Source organism: Sebastes fasciatus, chromosome 14 (assembly GCF_043250625.1).
Source record: "Sebastes fasciatus isolate fSebFas1 chromosome 14, fSebFas1.pri, whole genome shotgun sequence".
In the NCBI taxonomy this organism is placed as follows: Eukaryota; Metazoa; Chordata; class Actinopteri; order Perciformes; family Sebastidae; genus Sebastes; species Sebastes fasciatus.
In genome coordinates, this window is record NC_133808.1 from 21,994,524 (window position 1) to 22,015,929 (window position 21,406).

Here is a 21,406-nt window from a genome sequence, read left to right on the forward strand (position 1 = left end):
GAACAACTCAATACTGTGATTGTCTGGAAAACAGGATGTACTCCTTTCCAAGGTGGTTCACTGATGGTATGTGGCCTCAATGACTCCAGCTGGGCTGCGCCTTAAAGCGTATAGCTCCACCATTCATTATATTTCATGTAACATTTTTCTGGTTTGGATTTTAAGTTATACAATATGGATTTTTTTTTAAATTATTTTCTTTGTCTTTGATAATTCTACTCTTGGCGGGCTGAGAAAGCTTCTGACAGCATTTTAAACATCATGGTAAGCAACCTCTCCAGTAAAACCCAGACAGATGTTTTTTTTCTGTAGCTCAGCAAGTAACTATGGCATTCTTCAGTCCTATACTTCAAAAAGTTGACCTCTGACCTTCTATTTACTGCAGGAAAACAGTAGAATTACCCATCACTTCAACCAGTACTTTATATTGCACAGAAAGTAGTATGTCAATTCAAATGGATCATTATGGTAGCTGTATGAAATAATCCTGTACTTCAATAATCATGAATACAGACCAGGGACAGTAATGAAGACATGAACCTGAAACACCCTTCGCATTTCTAGTGAGACTTGTCTGTTATAGAAAAGCTCCCCATACTCGATAGCTTTGTAGCCTGTCTGGCCGGAGACGTGTTGTTGCACACACACACATACACACACTCACACACAAGCAGACAATTAAAAAGGGATATGCCTCTACTTGGCTCCATGTGACCACACCACACATCATTGCCCAGCATGACCAACATTGAACGCCTCAATCAGCTCTTTCCTATTACTTTATATAACATATTGCTTTAGTTCTTGTTTGCCCACATGACATTTATTAGCCTACTGGGTGTCATTTTTCGCTCACCTTCTCTTGTAATAACTCCAAAAGTAATATCTTAGAAAGTGCAGCAATAATAATGCCAAGCATTAATTACTTCTTTGATAAAGTTTGCCCATGGTGGAGGTCGTGATTTAGTCCTGTGCATGTCAAACTGTAGCATCAAGTTCTGTTTACTTTGCAAGAGCCGGGGTTTGTAGTCCATCTTCTCCTGGGACCTGTAGCAAAATGGCCATACCAACGCAGCCCTTGCATTATGGAGCTATTGTTAGTTGAAACATGGCCAAAAACAGTTATCAGGTGAGGCAAATTGTACCACCTTATTATGGGAGGGTCGCCACGTTGTCGCCGCCACGTTGTCGCCGCCACGTTGTCGCCGCCACGTTGTCGCCACGTTGTCGCCACGTTGTCGCCCAATCTCGCTCAGCCAACTTCTTGTGACCTGACAACCCATTCTCAATCCCAACTTGTCAAATACAGACGCTTGGTCAGTGCCCCTCGGCGTCTTATACCGACGCACAGGTTTAGCATCTGTATGGGATGCACCAGGCGTTCAACTAGCTCTAATGTAAACCCACCTTTGTCTGTATACAATGCTCAGAGCAACTGACTGGTATAAAGTGTGCAATTGTCCGCTTATGGTGGGTGGGACAAACAAAGACATGACTTTCAACCAGGAGCGTGTCCAGGAACATGTTCGTGTCCCGTGTAAAAGTAATAGTCAACATTGACTTATTTATTTTCAATTATTTGTCGCGTGACTCGTTAATCAGTCAAGTTAACATCAACCACAATCTTATCCTAACCCTACCTAAGTGGCTGCTGCCTAAATCTAACTTCCTGTGAAGATGGAAGTTTATTTTGAAAAGACACTATGCATGTTAATGAGTATATATTGACACGCCGTCCCTGACACATCCTAAACTGATGCTAGACCTGAGCATTTGTGTGACAGTGAGCTGTTGCCTCCCTAAATCTTGTGTCATCTTTCATGTGTTCTCTTTAGGATTCTTTGTTGTAATTCTAAAACAAACATCACTCTGTTGATCCCCTGAAATGATTTGTGTTTTTGAATGTGTGTATTATGTGTGTTTGTATGTGGGTGTGTTTGTGAGGGAGACACTCACAAAGTTAATTTCCCTTGTGCGGTTGCTTAAGAAAACATTGCTGCTTTATGAAGAGTGAGTAACGGCACCGCCACGATGTGTTAATGTGTTTTTATGCATGTGTTTGCATGTGTGTGTGTTGCGAGGGGTGAGTAGGTTCACCGCAGAGATATGCTTAATGGTACAGTTACTGTGACTTTATTTTATTACCAGCAGTTTGTGATGCCAGTAAGACATCTGTTGTCAACATGTTTGGAGCACATTAACAATGAAAAAAGGCTTAATGAATAACCTTCAGATTAAAGAAAGTCATTCATACTGCTGCAATTTACGGTTCCTGCTTAAATCATCTGTCTCAACCAACGCCCCCAGCTCTACAGGATAAACAGCAGACCGCAGTGCAACTATAACTAGAAGAAAGTGTACACCCATACTGTAATTCTGCCAATACTTAATTACTATATTGTGCTAACTACTTCCAAACCATTAATAGGTTCCCACCCTGTTTTATTTCTAACTTCCTAAACCAGCCAATATACAGTATACTCTCTGGGAAGTGCTGTTCGGACAGTCGTGAAGTGATTAAAAAGTCCTTTCCGATCATCAGGCAGACAAAAGGTCTGCAATGCCTAATTTATTTACTTTGTTTTTACTTTCTGAAACAGACAGGAGTATCTGCTTTTCACAAATGAAATGTCCAAACTCATCTTCACCGATAGATGGAAAACATCAGTCAAGCAGAGACAAAAAAACATACTACTCTCCAACAGTAAAGGCTGCTTCTCTTTGCTGGGCATGTTTTTCCTTGACTTGACACATAAAATAATTTCATTGTAATTTTAATCAAATCCTCCTGCTAGTAATTTGGAAAACTCACCAATAAAAGTTATGATTGCCAGCTGTATTTTTCTAACTGAGAAATGCTGCAGTATTTGACCTTCGCTAAATCCTCTTTCCTGAAGTGTTATTTCGTCAACCCCTTTACAGCTATAACCCACAGCTCGATGCAACTAATTCAGGCCTGTTTCCTCGGAAGCCTGCTTTTCTCCAACAAAAGGTTTTTCGTTCTCCCAAAAACAATTGCTTTCTTTTTGTGTGTAGGTTATTAGAAAGCTTTTTTGTGTCAAACAACACTTAGAGACAATTATGAACTATTATTTTGTCCACCCAAGAATATCAGTTAGGGTAGGCTCAATAACAGAAACAACTCTCTGTAGGCTAAATTGCAAACAGCACCGCAAACCACATCCTCCAGAATGACCATAAAGTTGATCAAATCAACACTTCTCCAGTTTCCACAACTGAACATTATAACCGCCATGAAGGTTGGGCTTATTGCTGGACTGTCAACGCGTACTTTAGGATTAGGCAGCAAAACCACTATAGTTAGGATTAAGAAAGAAATACATGGTTGGATTTAAAACTACCATGTTTGTACAGTGAAAATGACACTGAACGATGTGAACACAGGACACGAACGAACAGCTGATTGTAACGTGACGCGCGGGACACGAACAATGGCCTCCTGGATGAAAGTCTTGTGTTTGTTGAACCCACTTTCAGTCTTTAAACTACGTCACCACACTCCCGGCACATCTGAGCGTTTACTGTTGCTGCACATGGGTTTACAGTATATAATGGAACGCCCGGTGCGATAAAGTGTGCCTTGTGCGGCGGTACTGAACGCTGACAGCTGTGACAAAGCGTCGGTATTTGACACCCTGGGAATGAGAACAGCCTGGGACTGTTGTATTAGACTGTATTTGTTTTAGCTAGGTGTACCTAGTGTCATAAAGTGGCAACAGAGTGTATATTTTGGCCAGTGCTTCAAAACAGTTGATATTGACATCCACATTTTAGACATGCTTGGTGTAATTTACACTGTGAGGACAAAATGATGAGAAGCTGGATGCTTCTGCTCTATCTCCAGTCAAAACACCATGTGAATGTACCCAGTGAATGTTTTCAATGTCAGTAAAACATTGTTCATCTATTTCCCATGAAAGTCATTGTTCATCATCCGCTGCTCAAGGTAAACATTTGCACACTGGAGTGAGACTAACAGTGAAACAGATTGTATACAGTATGGCAGGCCGCTATTGTAATCAGAGGATGTAGCTGCATCGTTGTCAACCCGCGGACATATTCCTTATGTTTGCCCAGCCTCCGTTGTATTGAGCTGCCATTCCTGATTAGTTTTGATTGGTTTCATTTGTTCCTCTGTCTGTTTAGACATCAATCATGGCCTCTTTTTACTGGATCTCTGCTGTCTGCCAGCTGGTTGTATATCGTGTGTGTGGATGCGTGTCTGCGCTTGGTTTGTGAGTCTCGCAGGTGGTCCGCTGTAAATCTATAGGTGATCACAGAGACAAACAAACAGAACATAAATGGCCATGAGGTGTGAAGGTGGGAGTCTGGGTGTACCTTGCAGAAAGCTGTCGAACTTTTGGCTCACCGTTCTGGCAGTCTGCCTGCATGTGTTTGTGTAACTGGTTGATTGCTGTTACTTAACATCACAAGAGAGAACTGTACTGCCCTGGATGGTCCAACATATGATGTATTGCTTTAGTAAGGAGTAAAAATAATCCATCCTTGAATACTTCAGCTACCTCTGTTTGGTATGATTGAGAGGGGGAGGGATGGAGGAGTGGTAAGATGCAGCTTCTGGCACGACAAAAGAGGGCAACTTTCCATGAAAGCCTATGGGAGAATGAGGTGGGGGGGTTGGCAGAGAGAGAAGAAAGGGAGGGATAGTGTGTCAGAGTGAGATGTCTGACATGCGGCTGAGTTCTCCAACCTGGCAGGGCCTGGAATGGCCTTGGCTCTGAAGTATAGACAGCAGTGAGGGAGGGATGGAAAGACAGACCGGAGAGATCATGTGTGGAAGAAGGAAGGCGGTATTGCCCTTCTTCATTTTAAACAGGCCAGTCAATCGAGCACTGTTTCAGTCAACACAATTAAATGCTGTTCTCCCTGGAATTGACCATGTGGTTCTGCCCCTGGCAAACTCTCTGCTATGGATAGATGGATGAAGAGGAGGAGAGGAGAGAGTTGGGAGGACGGTGGAAGTGGAAGCTGGGTGGGTTGGCAAAGTGAGCAGAATCTAAGTGGTGCCGGAGCACCCTGGCAGACAGCATGGCACCTCTGATCACATTCAATCAATCCTGCATAGAAGGCCCCAGCCAAGCTCACTTCCAACGTCCACCAGTCTCTCACCTTCTATCATCTATTTCAGCTCATGCAGTCAGGGTGTGCCATACCACGAGATGCACCAGTTGTTCATGAGCTCAAACTTTGCCAAGTTATAACACAAGGGTTTAATAAGAGAACATTTGCACATCTCCAAGTTAAAATGGTTGTACTACACAAACTTGTTCTTGCATAGAGATTGGATGTTATTAGAGAGACCTATAACTGCAAGGTATAGCCTAACTGTCATAACTGCCATGACTATAAGCTTGCTCATATATCACTGGTTTTGACTGAAGAATAAAAAAAGGTAATGTTAGACATATCTGACCTGATACTTGATCCTAATCCTGTTTCAACCCAGTTGGCGGAATTTTTTTTGGCATTTTACGTTTTCTACATTGAATGTCAACATTTCTCATCCAAAAATAAATTTCATATCAGCCCTGTATCACGCTTGTAGAAACGCACAATGCCATGTCATTAACATTGTGAAACGATTGGTTAGGTTTAGGCAACAAAAGGTTACAAAACAGATCATGTTTTTTGTTAAAATAATAATGTAACAATGTTACGTAAGAACATAACATAACCACATAATGTAACAACGTAACGTAACAACATAACATAACAATGTAAAATAACAATGTAACTTAACGTAACGTAACAGCGTAACATTAACAACGTAATTACCGTAAATAAATAACAACTGCCCTTAGCGGACTTTCTTACGTTATGTTACTTAACAAATTCACCTGGTTTCACACGGAACACAAACAGCGGCCTCCTGGGTGAAAGTCCTGTGTTATATATCCGAGGACAAAATTGTCAGCAGCCACAACTGAAATGGGTGAAATGTTTCTACCACAACCTCCTTCACTCACTCAAGACAGATACTCTTTAAATCTCTTCACTTTAGTAGAATATTTACATTTTCTTATATGCAACTCTGTCGGAGACATCATCATTTAATTTTCCTTATTTAAAACAAGTGTTTTTCCACCTGAAAAGCATGTGATTATAGATTTATAACCAGGTCTACTTTGGTGTTTTTCATTGGTGTCTGTAGCCTATTTTTTCCTTGAGATGGTTTCTCAATGAGAAGGTCTTCGCAGCATAAAAATATTAGTTGCAGACAAGCTTTAGTAAATATGTCTCAGAAATGACAGTACCATGAAAGAAGGTATCTGATGCACTATTTGCTTGTCTAGGTCAGGGAAGGAAAGGATCTTGTGCTAAGAAGTGGCAACACTGTAACACAGCATCTTTTTCTGCTGTGACAGATCTGCTGAAATGAGCGAAACTGTAAGTGTCTTTATGTGTGAATGCCATCCCTGGTTAGACACTCCACTGACCTGAGATAATCACTTGAGAAAGGCAGCAGTAGTTCTGTGCATTGTTGTACAGATTGTGAAAAAAAAGGAATGAACAATCGGTGACAGCAGGACTTAAAATAAATGTGTTTGTCTTTTTCCAAGTTATGAATCACACTGAAAGCATTTCACCAGACTGGGCGTCATGAGGTTTCTCTACTGCATAGTATATTGCTGTCTGCTGTAACAGTAGAGTTCAGAAAAATAATGGTTATTTGGAGGTAAGAGATGGCGTGATGCTCAGCATGTGAGTCAGTGGAATTGTGCCACCGGGCCTGTGTCACAAGCATGCGTGTATAATGTTGGTTGGATTGCACACGCAAGCCAGGCACCCCCAGGCCAAACTAGTAGTTTGTGCTTCCATATGCATAATAATTGTACAATGTAGTGTGTGTTTGTGCTTGCCCTTTTGGTACCCTCTTTGTTGGCAATGATGCAATGTTGCACTAAGATTCATAATGTATGTTGATGCAAACAATGTATACCATATGTAGGCAAGGTTCTTGGTCATCTTCCATCGTGAGTTTCCTATCCCTGCCCCCCTTGAATGCTATAATAAACAGCACTATATAAAAACTTTTCACTGGTACACATAGATGGGGCAGCTTTCAAATCTCAGCTATCTATTGAATTCATATAATCACAAACACTCTAAGCTTACTATATTGATACAACTCCTGCAATTTCCATTATATTCACAGCAAAATGTGGAGCTACAGACACTTCTGACCTGAACTCTATGAACTTCAGATGTACTCAATGGTAACTGCTTACCTGAACAGGCAGCTAATCAACCACCGAACCACAGAAAGCAACGCAAAAATATCCCCCTAATTGGGCACAGTTGCTGTAATTTTCGTGTTTGTTTGTGCCTTGCAATTAGGAGCATTTCAGCTGCCAGTTGGACTGTACAGGCTGTTTTTGAGGATGAGTGCACGCTTCATAATTTGAATCGCAGTGTATTGCAATCATCCATATATTAGAATGGATCAAACAACCTCTCCTCCCTAGTAGTTCAGATATGCAATTCATTTCTGCATTCATTCGAATGAATTGGAAACTCAAAAATACCCCTCATAAGCAGCTAGCTAAAGTTGTGTGATGATGATTCCTTTCAGGGAAATGTTTGTATCGCCGTAGGAGGTCGGTGCCAGAAGTATACTTGTTGATAAATTCCGATGATGAGCTTCAGAAACAGCTGGCTGCTCAGTCATTTGGGCTGTTGTTTCCTCGCCGCTTTCCGCTTTTTTGCACAGAGAAGAGAGGAGCATGAGACACCAGAGTCAAGGTGAAGTTCATCTTTGAAATCCTTCTATTACTGAAACACGCGCGCACGCAGCTCTACAGATTCCTTCAGTGGTTTAGTCTACAGCTATCTTAGCAATTACAGCAGTTTCCCACGGGCTCCAGCAAAGGGCCTGTTAGCTAATATGCTAATGAAGACAAATGGAGGTAATCTCTCTGTTCTCAGGATGAGTCTTGGTAGCAGAGAAAGAGAGAGAGATAGTGGCAGTTAAAGACAGACAGAGGATGATATAAGTTTACCCAAATGTCTCTACTTTTTAGACCTTCCCCCATCAGCCCACACAGATATAAGGCCGACACAAAAGCACCAAGGATCGCAGAGTTCAGACCGTGTGCTTGCTTGTCGGTAAAAGCGAGTTAAGCCCTCTCCAGAAAGCATTTAAAACGTCTGAAACAAGACAGGAAGAGCATCAGACACTCTTCACATGAAAGACCGCCGCCGTGACGACTGACGAGGGTTTTGCCATTCAGTATTACAGTGTTTTCGGGTTGGATGTGGTAGGAACACACACTCATCGCTGCGCCGTTCAGCCGACTGACTGTGTGTGTGTCATAAAGCGGAGCAACATAATGACACAGGCCCATTACACACGGTATTTAGAGATTAGACTAACACTGTGGTTTTGTGGTGAGAGTCGTGCTGATGGTAACCATGTGTGCCGGAGGATATACATACTTAGACTGCCCCGACAAATAATGGGATAATGGATGCCAACATACCTGATCCATGATGAAGTGCCGGTGCGGTTTTTACGGGAACGGGGTTGGTAATGATGAGCAATGATGGAGTCATTGGCTCATTTTGACCTGTACCGTTGCTTTCATGCATTCATAAACAGTTATTTAGATTACGGTATATCCACATACAGGGGCGGCAGGTCGTTTGTGGCAAGTGGGGCAAAGCAGAAAAAAATGCGGTTTTAGAAATCAATATGATTCTAGACTGATGTGTGACGTAAAACATAACATCAGTTGCTGCTGTTATTCATCATTATTATACAAGTTAAGGTCAGTGGCTGATAGAATAGTTTTAAAATGGTGTTTTAAGTGCAGTTGGCTCAAGAGGCTGCTATTTTTGGATAGCCCAATGCTCACAATGACAAGTACCCAGATTGTGGGAAAACATCAATACTCATGCCCACCCAAAGCCATTTTAAATAAAGCAGGTGGCACAAATTTGATGTCACGTGGGACTGATTGCCTGTTGCCTCACTGCAATTTGATTGTCCATTTGCCAGATAAGCCTACTGTTGTCATCAGTTGCTCATAGTTATCAGAAGTTAGTATTTATTTTAAAGAAGATAGTAGCTGTGGTCACCATGAGCGATATTTTCCACAGCACAAATTTGAAAGTCTGCCTTTTGAAGAAAAACTTGAGATTAAACACATCGGTGCCCACCATCCCTGGATATTGTTATAAACCAAACCGCTGGTAAACATAATCAGATTTAATGTGCAGTGGTTCTCCAGGAAAAATGGCTAACAGCTTGTCAGAAAAGATGCTTTTTTGCTTCCAGTGTACGTTATTCAGAGGGGATGGTAGCTGGTCAAGAACAGACTTTTAGGATCTCAAGCATCTATCTGAGAGGATCACCAAACATGAAACGCAGTGAAATTGGGCTTTGCTCGGGCAGAGCAAACATAGCTATTCAATCTGACAGAACATAAAGTTGAGGAGAACAGGTATGTGTTAACTGTGTGGGGAATGTGAAATAATGCATTATGTCAACTTGTAAAATTGTATAATTTTCTGATTTTGCATCTGTCCAATGTAGCTGTTGGCCCACTATTTTTTCTGCCCAAACACACCACTGTCTACATATTAGTTAGGTTAGTTATATTTGTGTATGTGTCATGGCTTTCTCCGGTTGTGCTGGACATCTATCAAGTGTTATTGTCACAGTTTGTATGGCGAAGTGTGGCTGGAAAAGATGAAACACATCCAGCAGACTCACTGAGGGTAATAACAAGTTGATACAATTTCTTGTTTTTCATACATGGCGGTTTTGTCCTCGTGTGCAAGTTTATTTGATGAGCAAGCAATTTGAGCATCGTCAGCACTGTATAATCACTAATGTGACAACCTCTTATTATGAGTCAACGCGATTATTTTCAACTGAGCAAATATAATCATTCCCAGTCCAAGAAGCGCACACAATTGTTCACTTGCTCACTTCGGCAACTCAGCCTCACTTTCTTCAGACATTTTACTTGAGCTCTTAGACAGAGTTTGGTTTGCTTATCCATGAACAGAGTCAACTGCACTTCCTAACAGTTTCAATAAGGCTTTTTAATGCTCCATAAGCTGCTTGTAAATACCCGTTTATTACTGCACTCAAAACAGCTCCCAACATGTAAAAAGTGGAGGTTTGAGACTCTTTTGGCTGACGGTATAAAGATGATAATAAATCTAGAGTAACTTATATTGCAGTTGTTAGATGATCATGAGAAAAGTTTATCTCTGCTTCTAATGGACTTCTAATCTTCTTCTAAACACATTACATATCAAGGAAAGCATTTCTTGGCACCACTTTACAGTTCACGGTGGTTAAAATGCCTTGTGGTTGAAAGGTTTGTCTCGTTATGTTTGACTAATGAATAGCTACAGTATATTGTTAGAAATGTTTAGCTACGTTTCCAGTGGGCTTGTAATCTGCATATTACGCATCGTAGCACAGTTAAGAGTTGTTGCAACAAACACATCCCAGGGAGGCTCCCAGTAAGGATTTAGCCAGGTTTTGCAACATAAAGTTTTGCTAACACAGTTGGGATTACATTTGTAGATGTGCACCACACCCATAGCCTTGGTTTGCACCATGCTTGCCAACTGTTCATGGCTCCACAGGCGAGACTGGGAGCAGATGACAGAAACACAGAAATCCACATAAGGGTGGTTTACAATAGACAAAGACATTACTATTAAGACGTTTGCATTACATCCTGTCCTGTTTTAGCTTTCGCTTACAGTAAGACTGTATTTGTTTTACATTTGCGGAGCTCATTAATCCTCATGTTATTTTATGCTTCTGTGTCAAAGTCGTATATGGTTTCCTTCACAAATAAATAAACCATATACCCTTAGTGGAAATGCTCTGTGTAGGCTGAGAGAGTGTAATTTAATGAGTAGGTGTTGAAATAATCACATTAATGTAATTTAATTAGAGCGTATACGAGGCTGTTCAGTGTCACTCAGTGCTCCAGCTGCCTTTCCCCCCCCCAACTGCTTGACGGTGTGTCGCTCAGGTAACCTTAACAACAGCCATGATTAATGAAAAAGGAACACCTCATTTAGTAGCTTTGGCAGGAAGCAGGCAACAAGTGTGTGTGTGTGTGTGTGTGTGTGTGTTTTTGTGCTTCCTGACTCCAAAGTGTCTTCCATTTTGTCTCGTCTTCCTCTCCCGCAGCACCAGAAGTAAACACAAACGTCTGTCACAACACGCCTCACGTTGCTTGTGTGGACGTGCGTAGTGAGTGAATGTGCACGCTTGTCTATGTGTGTATGTGTGTGTTGCATATGTATGTTGTGCAAAGATGCATGCATACATATGTGTGTGTGTGTGTGTGTATCTGCAACATGTAAAATGTGTCTCTTCAGGAAAAAAAAGTACAGCAACAGTGTAGACAACGCAGATTCACCCAATGAGAGTGAGAGATCTGCGGAGCCATAGGCCAATTAGATGCTATTATGGAAGCTGTGTGATACTGACACACTCACTCACACACAGACACACACACACACACACACACACTTACAGTACACACAAACACACACGACTTCAGGGCCTGTACTCCATCATCTGTATAATTAAGGTGCTTTTCTCCTGAATATTTTAGTTAAATGTCTCTGCAACAGCACAGCAACAGACCTGACTGTCTTCCTGATGAAGACTGCTGCTCCGACAGCGGGGCCATTAGAAAGCATACAGACATGCGCACACACACACACACACACACACACACACACACACACTATTACAGCGCCTCATATAATATCGCCTTTATGACTTCTGATGTGATGTGCAGAACTTCCTGTTCTCACATTTGGAACTATTATTGTCTTTTAATTCTTTAATAGCACACAAAATAAATAATCACAGCTGAAGACACTCCAAAGCAAATAATCCACTAAATGTCCCTTTAAAACTTCAGTAGGCAGTAAATTTGTTGCATCATTGGCCAAAAATCCCTTAATAACCTTTCAGCATGTTGTAATTCAAGTGTACTGAGAGAAAACTAGACATCTGCACCTCCTCATGGCTCTGTTTCAGGCTTTAGACAATCTGGCCCATGATGGGAGACTTTGGCCAATCACAGGTCATCTCAGAGAGGGTGTTCCTATTGAGCGTTCCTATTGGCTGTGCTCCGGCTGGTGGGCGGTGCTTGGTAACAGATCTCAACATGGCTGCTGGGTCACAAAACTTTCTCATTTTACAGCTAAACAGTACACTACAAGATGTTTCTGAAAATATTTGAGGTGAGAAATAGTCATTACAGTAACAGAATATTGATTTATATTTGATCAGTGCTGCCTAGTTTGACCGTTTGATCAGAGTTTGCGAGTGATTGACAGCTGCTCATAGACGGCAGGCTCCAGCTCAGCTCTGACTGGTTGTTTTCCTCCGGTCTGTATAAATCCAGAAGATGCCATTAGGAGCACCGGAGGACACAGAGGCACATGATTTTTTTCCAATTACCTGTCTCACGCAGTACTGTCAGGAGATAGTGACCGTTTTTTAGAAATAACTTTTTTTTAATCATATTTGCTCTAATCTTGCCTACTGCTGATTTAATTACTAAACTGTGAGGTTTTGAACATTGATTATTTATATGTTGTGTTTATATTTCACATCCATCCATTCTCCTCATTGTTTGTGAATATATTTTGAAAGTTGATTTTATGAAGAAAAATGCAAAAATTGCATTTGTGTCACTGTAGTTTTTTTTAGAAGTCAAGTGCATTGCTGCCGGGGTCTTATTTTTTCTAAAGCCTGAGTTACCGTGTGTGTGTTGGTCTGCGTGTGTGTGTGCGTGTGCATGCATGTGCGTGAATCTAATCCTACGGCAGATGGAGGAGGAATAATATCCAAGACAATACTGGCAGAGGGACAGCAGAGGGAGTGAGATGGGGGTTAAGACGACGCTGTCCTTCAAAGATTGATGAGAGCGGATTCTGTGACGGATGTCTTTTTGTTTTAGGACAGAACTCTTTCCCAGAAAACAAAACACTTCCTCTCACTTTAGCTAATTATCTCAGGCAGTACTTGGCCATGACTGTTCTGTTGCAACACCATGAAATGGGTTTATTATTATGACAGACAAATTAGTGATTTAGTATTCTGCTACTGTTGTTTTTTTTCTCAATTAAAATGATAAATTTTTCACATTTCAAGATCCAAAATTACAGCTGATTTCATGATTTGATTACTGCTGTGTGTGAGAGAGAGAGGGAGTTTCTATCTGCTTGTTTGTATTTTTGTGTGTCTCCTTGTAACAAAACCTCAATGCCATCAAGGAGACCCAATGTTGTTTCCTCCCTCTCTAATTACCAGCACTTATGGTTTAGCCTTGTTTAGCAGTCCTCTAGTAAATAAACCCTCATGTCAGACTGTTTTGTTTCAGGGCATTTTGCATTCACATCAAGTTAAGCGTCTGTTGTACTGCTCTCTATCTCCAACATAAACTGTAGATTAGAGAGAGTAAGCAGTGATGTAACCTATAGCCGGTTTGTATAGGCTTTACTCTTCTGGTCAGTCGCTCCCGAAAAAAAAAAAAAAAAAACCTCAGGAATTAGGGAAGTTATGTGTCCCACAGTTTACTAGTTAATTGGTTTGATCTGGTCGGTTTGGATGAGCAACAATATCCACCCTGAACAGACAAAGAAAACAGCACCATTAACAGAAATTCCAACTACTTCCACAGGAAAAAGAGTCACCGTGTCCTCCGCAATGTTTAACTGACTGGTGTAGCACAAAAACACCAAATAGCACCCAGATGGAGGGAGTTTACCACTTTCAGGCAGATACAGTACGTTTTACAAACCAAACACAATCCTTCTGTTGGACGTCATTGTTGTGAGGTATTTCTTTTCTCAAGAAGATTATTAAAAAAAATTGGTACATGGCCAGTTCATTGGAGCATAATCAAAGCAACAATGTTTCTGAGTTGGAAAGTAACAACGTACCTTAACTCAGTTACAGTACTTCAGTCCAATTTTGAGGTACTTGTACTTAAGTGTTTCCATTTTGGGAGATTTTCTACCTTTCCTCCTTTTCAGAGAGGTGAATTGTTTCTTTGTTTTTCCAGTACACTTGTCTGGTGACTGGTTTCACATTCAGATATTACATTCACATCACATCTTTGTTTCTGTCCGTCCTTCCCTTCCTCTCTTTCTACAGTAGTTTACCTTTTCTTTCTTTTTCCTTTCCTTCTGTTCTTTAGGCTTCCTGACTAGTAGCTGATCTGGAATCATTCATATCCTGTTATTCACAGGTCAGCCAAACCAAACTCTCTTCTTTACCATGAACACTTTTATGCACTGATATTTGGCCGACATTTTACCGTATTGTAATGAAGTATTTTACAGTAGTAATGCTATTTTTACTTAAGTAAAGAACTTGAGTACTGCTTTCAGCGCTGGGTTCTGTTCTGTCATGTTGTTGCTTTACTCAAGGAATAACACAACACACTGTTTGTGTAACCATAGATCTGATCAATGTTCTTACGATGGCAGGAACAAGAATTTTATAGACCATAAATCATGGAAAACTATGGCCTACTGCAACTTTTTTCCCAGGTTTTAGAGAATGGCATCCCTTATTATTATATTTTTCAAAAAAAATGTAAATGGGGGGCAGTCCTTTCTTTAACAATCAGTAAATCAATAATCCTATCTTCAATCCTATCTCGTATTTAAAAAAAAATAATAATATAACCAAATCTATAAATCTGCTTCCATTATACTCTCATCCCTGTCAGCACTGTTGGATGGGTCATTACTGTGACTGGATATGGAAACATAGAGAGAGAGGGAGAGAGTAGTTTGTAGTGGGAAGGAGGCCCAGCTCCATCTCACATGCAGGACCCTGTTATGGCAGCTCGGTCAGTCCTATCAGAGCCGTCTCTCTCTCTCTGAGGGTGACGAGGAGAATTTGCCACATGAACCATGACCCAATTAATCATGGGTGCAAATACAGGAAATAGAGGGGAGGGGGGCACTTGATTTCTTTGTGTAAACATCTCGACACGCTCAACTAGACACATTCATCATAAGATAAGAATGAACGCTGACATTAACATGTTTCAAACGCAAGGCCTGATGCCAAATCACAAACTTACTTCCACTGGAAATTGGTTGCAACTGTGTGAAACATGCAGAAATTGTAATCATAGGAACTGGCTTTCTCTGATTTTGATCTATGTGACAATATTACTGAATTCTTGGAGTACCGTCTCTACTAAATGGTACCCAGTACATGTTGGCTGGTAGTTTGTACATCCTTTTAATAAATATATATTGTCTGGGGACGTGAAATAAATGGTGCTGTCTCACAAAAAATATTGTTAGTAGTATTATTATTATAAAAATTATCATTATCCCTCTTGACTGGGCACATACAGTATGTTGTATTGTTAGAATGCACATGGGTATAATATACATAAAAGAAACTATAATTGTGCTTTATTTAGAACAATAACCAGGCCATTGCAATTTTCTTCAGTTTTAGTATCCCCTGTAGGGCTGCAACAAAATAAAAGGGCGAAGAGCGGTGGTGCTGGCGTCCATGGTATGATGTTTGGTGTGGGGGGATAGTGTTACATGCCAGCAGCCCGCTGGCTTCTCCTCCTTCTGAACGCTGCGAGTATGGAGGAATGTGCCGCCTGAGAACCACAGGGAGGAAGAGGGTACTGACAGCAAGCAGTAAACACAGCCAGCCTATCTGTTTGTTTGTTTGTATGTTACTGTGCTAGGCGGCCGGGCTTTGGCGGCTTCAGAGCGGCCCCTAAACAACATCTGTTCTGTTAGTTTGCGGCCCCATACAGCCATGTCAGGACACATCATGACTTCCAATTGCGGCTCTAAATCAATATTTCCCTCCATCTCATACTGGATTGTTCCACTGGCAAGAGTTCAAGAATGGACAAGCGAGCGCTCATTGAGAAGAAGAAGGAAAAAATGTTGGAGCGGACCGACGGGAGGAACCCATCAGATTTTTCCAATTCACCACAATCAGAAACAGATTTCCAACAATTAGTCTGAACCAACTTGCAGGTTTATTGACTAAAAACACAGTGACAGCACCCTCCACACAACCAAATGCAACCGATTACTACTTATCACGTTTGATGACCGTCACAAGTTCCTTCATATGGCACAATATAATCATATGTATTAATACTTTAATATCAAGAATACTTGTGATCACTTTTTCTTTAACTATCTCTCTTTTTTTTTTACTGTATTGTTGCAAATATTTTTATGTTGACCTGTTCTGTTGTCAACATTTATTTTAAAGTTAATTTGCTACTTTTTTGAGTACTTTAAACTTATAGAAAAATGCATGTAAAGTGTAATATTGTTCAAATTACACTCATATTTTTTTTTTCTTTTATAACTTCTAGTCTATTTATAATTCTGACAATTTCCCATGAATATGTAGTATTTGAAAATACTGTAAATACAGTAGTTTTCTCTGAAACCTCTACATATGTGTAAACTGTAAGCCCAGAAGGAGCAGCCTTTGAATTGATTGTTAGCTGAGGGGCCTCTCGTATTAATCTCTTTCACTGTGTAATAAGTGAATTAGTGGGATGTAGCAGATGATGTATGACGAAGGCTGGCCCGTCTAAAACCTGCTGTAAATCCACATGCCACAGCCTCTTAATAATGTGGCCAGAGACCTCCCGGCATCATTCTTCACTGTATCCATCGACAACCTGAGACTAATAAATCTCTCCGAGTAAGACGCTGCTCTGAGTTTGCTGTTAAGTCATTTGTTCTAAAATATCTACATTGTAAAATGCCCCAGTTAATTTTAAAGGACTTTTGAACACACCGCCAGCTACATAATATACTGAGCAAGACAAATAATAAAATCAAAAAAAGATTTTCCTCCTGAAAATGCAGCAGCGTGTGAAAGTAATGCTCCACACATGTAGCCATTTTTCAAAGTGCAGTATGTAATTTGCAAAGGCTTAGACACGTTTCCACAAATTTAGCAATGTTTTCTACCGTGTCGCATTGGTTCTTCTAGAAGAAAGTTCATTAAGTTCATTCAGTAGGAGCATAACATTAGCATTCCTGTGACTTTTGGCATCCCCCGCAGTTTTTTTCAGATTTGGAAAAAATCCCAACCATTGAATTATGCTCAATAAATTAGTTTTTTCATAACAGAAAATATCTTGTCTTATTCAATGCAAGAGGAATGTATTTAGACATGTCTTTTATCTCTGAGTGAGACCTCCTGCTGCAGCCCACAGTATAAAACACATTCATAGTAAATTATAAAGTAATTATAATTTGGTAGCAGTTTCTCCAAATCCAAGTGTAGCTGCGTCGCTGGCTTGCGTGTGCTGAGTTCTTTAACGTTTCCCATACGTCAGATGCCTTCCCAGCCTCCAGCCTGCAACCCCCCACCACAACAGCTGGCGTCTCAGCGAGGGCCCTGACGTTACACCGCCACCCCAGCCTTTCACTGCGGATCAAGTATTGTGGTGTCAGGGGGCCCTAATGGCCCTCACAGAAACATGCACACACCAGACCCAAATACAACTAATAGCATGTGCTTGTATTTGGGTCTAGTGTGTGCATTGTGCTGTCTGTGCCTCTAAACAATGAGTAATGCAACCGTGGAAACATGGGAACAGTATAGATAAAGATGTATGTTGCTTTTTTCACATACTGTATTAGTTAAAATGATACCTTAAATGTATCATACATGTGAGTAGAGTCATAAAATATATAAGTATAAAGAAGTATTTAAACATAAAACAAGTTAATCATGACTACAATGTGTGATTTTCATAAGGCACAGCTGCAGTAATATGATCAAAAAATAATGGCTTACATGCATTCATTTAAAAAAAAAAAAAAATCTCACTGTTCGCATAATCTGCATCACTTTCCCTGTGACAGAATAAAACAGCCAACTGGGTTCTATTTTACTAAAATAAGGTTAAAAAAGCATGTCCCTCCTGGCCATTTCAGAGTCTGGATTAAAAATGACAGGATCCTGTTGGCTGTTCCAATTTCTTGATGCAAAGCAAGTGAGCATATTGGTTTGCTCCACAGTCTAAATTAAAACCAAGATGTTCTTTGTGTAACATTCAAAAAATCCCAGGCCACCTTTGGCTGTTGTATTGAAAACATCAGGTTCCTCTTGACTGTCCCACAGTCTTGTTTAACAAAATAAATTCTTATTGGCAGTAAAGTAAATTTGATTTACACTCTCTAATAAAGGCTTGTGGATCCTGGACCGAGCTGCTGTCATTGTAATTTTTGCCATATAAAGTGATACTCTGATGTGATAATAGGTCACATATTTTCTGTTCAAATCAAATTGTATTTTTGATCTAACTTCCTGTTTGAATAAAGCAGAAGAAAAGAAACACTGTATAGATTTGGTAAATGTGATTTGAGTTATAGGTCACACTGTTACCCCTTTTGTTCCCAGATAGATTCCTATTCCTAAATTACACAACCTGTACTCATGTCTAGTTTTTCATGTAATGTTTTTAAATGTGTGCTTTATTGTATTTATTTATTTTTCCTGTACCCATTCCTGTTTTAATCTCGTATTTTCACAAAAAGCCCTTCTAGGGACAGGTGTTGCAAATTAGCATCCGCTATAAGCACTATGATACTGGCATCAGATAGCTGTTTTTAAGTTGTCTATGTACATTGTATTGGTCCCTATGAAATAAACCATGAAAATAATAATAATCATCTCAGTCCCTGCTCACAATTTGACTGAATGTAATCACATCTTTACATTGACTCAGTCTGTAAAGAATATGCTGAATAGCTGAATTTGTCTTCCACGTCAAGAAAGACGTTGATGCATCTAAAGTGACCTGTGGTGAACTTGAGCGCTGTGTTTGTGCTGTCTGTCTGTCAGACTCTGTAGGACCCAGCGGAAAAGTGCTCCAGCCGGAGGGAGACGGAGCGAGAGAGAGAGAAAGAGAGAGAGAGAGAGCTGAGTGGAGAGAAGAGAAGACGCTCTCAGATCAGTCAGTGGCTTCATGGAGTTATGTACCTCTGATCCGCCGCCATGGATTGCAATCCGCGATCACTCCTTTTCATTTTACCTCTTTTATTCTCCTGCGTTGTTCCTGCGTTTCCCGTCATCTACCCCCCCAACGAAGGTGAGTGAACTCTCTCTCGCTCTCTCAGTCTGCCGACATGACTGGTAATGTGTGTGTGTGTGTGTGCGAATGGAGCGCTCTACGGCACATTCTACATTCTGTTCTGATAACAATTCATAACATTCTAACATAACATTCTAACATAACATTCTAACATAACATTCTGATGATAACAATAACAAGATGAACTAAAGCGCGTGGTGGTGACACCGAGGACACGAGCACGAGCAGACAATAATTAGACAATAAACTTGGAAGTATAGAGCCAGACAGTGTAGCCTCATTTCGGATCATCTCGCGTTAAACAGTTATTTAAAGGGAGATGAGTGAACTGAGCGATGGAGACATGCAGCTCCTCCAAAGCGCCCCATCGATGAGTTATATTACAGGACGAAGAAGACATGGAAAGAAAACTCCTCCGGTGTCCGTGTTTCCATCTGAGGTTCCGTTTTTATCCAAGAATCCATTTGGTTGTGGACGCCCCCAGTTATAAGGCTGATTTAAAGACAATACATAGAAGATGAGCGCAAATCGCGATTGTGCGTAAAAACGTGGATGTCTTGTTTTTATGGCTCTGACCTGAATACATCCAAAACAGCTGAATTGCGCTTGGGCTGCTATGTAAACCTCTCTCTTATGAAGTCATGTAATGACTAAAATTATATTTAAATCCGACGTTTCATTTAAAACAGTGAAAAATGACGATTTAATTTCACTTAATTCCAGTTGCGAGTTTCGGCCACTTCTTATAGCGATCATAATAAGCATGCGGCGATATGTTAGAATAAAACAGACCACTCCACTTCTAGCAAGTCGCTTCTCCTAACATGTCAAACCACCGTGGAAACAAGTGAATATATCTCCTTTACCTCAACATTTACTCACTTTCTTTGCAACTTTCTTACCCCTTTTTTTTTTTTTTTTTTAAAGCTTCGCCACTTTCACGCCCCGTATAGTAAATACTTGTCATGGGTCAAAGTAAAAAAGGAAAAGGTGCTCTGAGTTCTGTAAAGGTTCAAACTGCCCACAGGGAGGGAAAACATACATTTGGATCAAACTGTCTAAAGGGACTGAACTCACAATTACAGTTATTCCCTATGAGAAATAAATAAAATACTGATTGTATCGATGCTCTTTTTCTGAAATGGTGTTTCACGTGAAGGAAGATATCAACACAGATTTGAGTGATTTAAAACCTTAATACCAATAAAGTCATTAATTGAATCGGAATTAGCCTTTAATTGAGACGTAATCGACTCTCCAGTAATTAAATGATCAGATACAGAACATGGTCCTGATCCTTCTGCCGCCCATGGAGAGAGAACTGTAGGAAAGTCACTGATCCAGGATGAGTTTGGTGAAGTGTTTGGTCTATAGGTCAGAAGAGCAGTCCTTATCTAATAGACAAAGTCTAAAGGGAAAGTTGCACCAAAAAAATACATAATAAACCATCAACTGTGTGTTTAATTTCTAATCCATGATTTCCTCCTAAACTTGGAGGTTTCTTTGTCAAACACAGCTCTTTAAGAAAGTTTGAACCTAAAATCAAAATTAATCTTCTCCACGAAAATGTACAGTTTTTTGTCGTTTCGTGCGCCATGTCATGTATCAAGCCAATATCTCAGTCCTGCTCTCTGTAATGGAATAGATTAGTTTAGGTTTCATGTATGGTACTTGACATGGAAACATGAGTGGACGAACTGGAAATCTGGGGGGGAAAGTGCACTTCAGTAAAAGTGTCTGTGTCAAGGTCAACTAGGCCTACACAGCAAATCTGTTCTGTGAATCTGTGAACTGCTTCTGCCACCAGAAAGTTTTATTTTTTAACACTTATTATATACAAGTTAAGATTTAATTAGTTTAATGAGGTAGAAAGCTGACGGATAGTTAGTAGCAGCAAACCACATACAATACACATCAACCCTGAGAAAATATACAATAGTGTGCTGGTTAGAGAGTGTGTGTTTGTGTGTGTGTGTGTGTGTGAGTGTGTGTGTGAGTGAGAGAGCGAGTGAGAGAGAGACTTAAAAAGTGTTATAAGTTAAAAAAAGAGAGGGATCTAAATCCTCTAACAGTTGACTAGTTAGCAGAAATAGAAAAAAGGGCAAAGTTTCAATACGAGAAACAAATCGGGCGATTAAATTCACCTTTCCAAGACATAAATCTGCCAGAGAGTGTCAGTATCGAGCTGCTCCGTCTCATTATTCTATAGAAATCCATACAGACTGCTGTATGACCCCCCC

The 21,406-nt window shown here is 40.4% G+C and overlaps 1 protein-coding gene across 3 annotated transcripts in view; it reads left to right on the forward strand.

The window, feature by feature from the left end:
* Positions 1 to 21,406, forward strand: part of epha3 (eph receptor A3) — a 143,935-nt gene that overhangs the window by 17,578 nt on the left and 104,951 nt on the right. Inside the window, exon 3 of one of the 3 annotated variants that reach the window (XM_074659681.1) lies at positions 18,917 to 19,163. In XM_074659681.1, the coding sequence (XP_074515782.1) occupies positions 19,070 to 19,163 (94 nt within the window). In that variant the 5' untranslated portion in view covers positions 18,917 to 19,069. Of the gene's footprint in view, positions 1 to 18,560; positions 19,164 to 21,406 lie in introns of those variants that run through there. The other 2 variants (XM_074659682.1, XM_074659683.1) reach the window with 2 other exon arrangements.